This window comes from Amborella trichopoda, chromosome 6 (genome assembly GCF_054954075.1).
Source record: "Amborella trichopoda isolate Santa Cruz 75 chromosome 6, AtrichopodaSantaCruz75HAP2 v2.0, whole genome shotgun sequence".
Lineage (NCBI taxonomy): Eukaryota > Viridiplantae > Streptophyta > Magnoliopsida > Amborellales > Amborellaceae > Amborella > Amborella trichopoda.
In genome coordinates this window covers 45,593,601-45,597,003 of record NC_142341.1, presented here as the reverse complement: position 1 = coordinate 45,597,003, position 3,403 = coordinate 45,593,601, and the positions used below count along the sequence as shown (strand labels likewise).

The following is a 3,403-nucleotide window of genomic DNA, read 5'->3' as shown; positions in this document are numbered from 1 at the left end:
ATCTATTTATATAGTTCATCTCTCCAAAGCTCTCTCCTTAAAAAGTTTTTGATCAAAACATAGATAGCCAGGTCGACGCCTTCAGGTATGACTAGTGCTCAAAGGCACCATGTCATTACTCATGGGAAGGGTCAGGGCTCAAACGATTACTGTAGTTACATTCATCAGCTAGAAAGGACACCAAGCATATATGACCCTGGCCACAAGATATGTGACTTCTTCCAACGCAATACTACTGGTACTCATGAAGAACTAGGATCTGATCACCATAAGAATGACAAAGAGCACGTCCCATCTCCAGACCACGGTGAACGTGTTCGGGAGGCCAAGCAATGAAGTGTGCACCACAGTGATCCGAAGACTCGAATTCCGAGGGACAATGGCATAGATGCAGCTGCAGGAGACTATATTATGCATATGCATAAGAGGTTAGAAATGGAGAAGCTAATGTCAATGACAGCAAGCTAATTTTGGTGATTACAGGCCTAAATCTCAAAACTCCATTAGAGGACTACAGATGCAATAAATAAATCTTAGTCTTGTTACTTTTCTCTCTTTTGTTGTCTTTCTTCCTTTCTATAATTTGCAAGTGCTAGTCTACTTGTTATAAGGTATTAATGTCTACTCTTCAAGTATCTGGTGATGCCCTATTAGAAAAGTTGAAATATTTGCATGATGAATTTAGTGGGAACATGCTAACTAATTTTCATTCTATGCTCAAAGGATAGTAAAAGGCCCAAAATTAAATTCTTTGTCAAGTCAATGGCGCCATAGAGCAAACAATTTTCCTTCAAAATAGCATTCCATGTTGGGTAACTCATTTTACAAAATATCACATAAATCTTGCATGTCGGGGCACATTTGGTATGCGTGAAAATATTTTTGTGAAAGTACTTTTGCATAAAAGAACTCACCAATATGATTAGGTGTGAGAGTTTTTTTATACCGATTGGGTGCCAATTAATGTGAAAAAATGCACTAGGACCAATTGGTGTGAAAAACTTCCACACCTTATCACATGAGGAGTTCTCTTAGTGAAAATACTTTCGTGAAAATATTTTCACGCATACCAAACATGCCAGTAAGGAATTTAGATTCATGTGAATTACATGGACTTCTCCACCCAGCTTAACTTGATCCTCTGAATTACATGGACAACTTTACAAAATTGAGCCATTAAATTTCAGTTAAGATGGCATTTCTCCTTTTTTCTTAGTCCAAGGAATCCCCTCTATTTCTCATGTGAGTAGTTTCCAATGATCTCTCTTTCTCTAGAATTTTGGGTCACCTCCATTGAAGAGCTCGATGTTCAATCGCTTCGAAGCAGCCTGAGAGAATAGCATCCTTAAGGTATTCCTACTCTTCTTATGGGTCGTGCCATGGTGAGCCGGTTCGTGAGACATGTTAAGCCCTGATTCGATTCGCTTAGAGACCGCGACAATCTCATATGAATCCAATAGAGATTGCTCAAAATCCCAAGTTGTTGTTTCCTCTTTGGACTTCTTGTTCATGGCTTCGAGCTTGAATCGTGAAGGCCGGGGCTTGTGATTGCATCTGTGAGCATCCAATTCACTTGTGGCGTTGGCGTTGTTGCCTGAGTGTCCATGCCAAGCTTGTGCCACTGCCTTCAATATTTCCACTTCTGCCTCTTCTTCTTCTTGCTTCTTTCTCATTGCAATCTCTATGCAAGACCCCATGGAGACACAGAGAGATTATAGCCTCACATTTCCATTGGAGAGATAAGACTTTTTTATGGCTTTCAATGGCTGAAAACAATACGTTTCATGAATGAGACACAAGTTGTTCCAACGTAGGACAAGGTTTTGGTAGGGGAGGAAACGGGTCAAGTACGGCCCGGACCCGGACCCCAACCCGACCCAAATAGTATTCGGGTCCAAGATTTGGACCCATACCTGAACCGGTCGGGTTTCGAGTCTTCATCGAATCCTAGATCTGGTAGGATCCATTGTCACCCTATGATCATGAGCTTTTTCTTCTTTTTTTAGCTTTTTTTTGTTTTACCATCATATACCCTATTACCATGATTTTTTTTTGTTAATAGTATTATAAATATTGCCAATATTGTGACAATATAAATACTTAGCACACATATAAAGACCTAAACCCGAATAGTATCGGGTATAGGTCTGGTTCGACTGGACCAAGACCTAAACCCCAATAGTATCAGATCAAAAATTTGAATCCATATCCAGACCCAAGATCAGGTTTATCCGTCAAGTTATGGTGTCCTCGTGTAGTGGGACTCAAATTAGTGTTTCTTCATTAGTGTAAACAACTCAAAATATTGCAAACGTTTGTCATGCGTTCTCCTCCAAGAAAGCCATCGTATATTTCTCTCTAACAGGAATAAGGGCGTGCTTTGTACAAAGTGCACGTCATATACTATACAAGTAAGGGCACCTCTAAATTTGCTGGGAGATGTAGTTTTGGTGTTGGAAACCATGCAATAGCTTGAAAATCTATGTTCAATCGTAATTATAAAATTTAAAATTTTAAAAACAGTGCAGGTCTAGTAAATCTATAAGCACTTGAAAAATCTTGAAAATAGATGGTCTAAATAACTGGTTATAAGATGTACATTTTTTAAGACTTGATATTTCCTTTTTATTCTTTATATCAATACGTATCAAGATCGAGATAATCAATTATGAGGTTTTCCTGCTTCTAAAATCTTTTGTACTGGATTTTTGAGGTGCATCGTACTTCTATAATATAAAGTTGCAACTTTGCATCATATTTTTCCAAAAACAATATCTATGGTTTTTTTATTTTAAGGGTAAGGTTTGCATAATGTGGCCTCCTTATTCTGTTGAAATAAGGTGCTCCTTGTTAAATTGCTTAGAGATATTTTCAGGTGTCATGAACATTATGATGGCCTGAAAATCTATTTTATTCCTTGCTATAAATTTAAAATGGTAGATATCAAGCCAAAATTTTAAAAGGGTAGAGATCAAGCCAAGCTATAAATTTAAAATGGTAGATATCAAGCCAAAATTTTAAAAGGGTAGAGATCAAGCCAATGTTATCAAATTCGCTCGTTTCGGCCGCAGGCATCGAACTTTTCATATTTTTAGCCTAGACCAAAGGGAAGCAAAGCTCTGGTGCCTACTTCAGCTTGCTTAGGCCGCTTCAATGAGATTTGGCCTCTTTGACTAAAGCTTCGGCCTCTTCAGCTGAAGCACGTAATTATCTTTTTTGTGTTTTTTATTTTTTTTTTTAAAAATTAATATATTTTTTATACAAAAATAGATTTTATTTATATTAAAAGTTTTACAAATTCTAAATTCTTCCTCCGAATCGGTCGAAGCACTGAATTGCTTTTTTTTTTCAACCAAACCAATAAAAGGCTCCGAAGCGAATCTAACAACATTATTTCAAGCAT

General features: G+C 37.4%; 1 protein-coding gene across 1 annotated transcript; it reads right to left on the bottom strand.

The window, feature by feature from the left end:
- Positions 1-773: 773 nt before the first annotated feature.
- LOC18442080 (uncharacterized) lies at positions 774-1,768 on the bottom strand. Its single transcript, XM_006852303.4, has one exon. The coding sequence runs from the start codon at positions 1,695-1,697 to the stop codon at positions 1,272-1,274; it is 426 nt and encodes a 141-aa protein (XP_006852365.1). The 5' UTR covers positions 1,698-1,768; the 3' UTR covers positions 774-1,271.
- Positions 1,769-3,403: the final 1,635 nt, after the last annotated feature.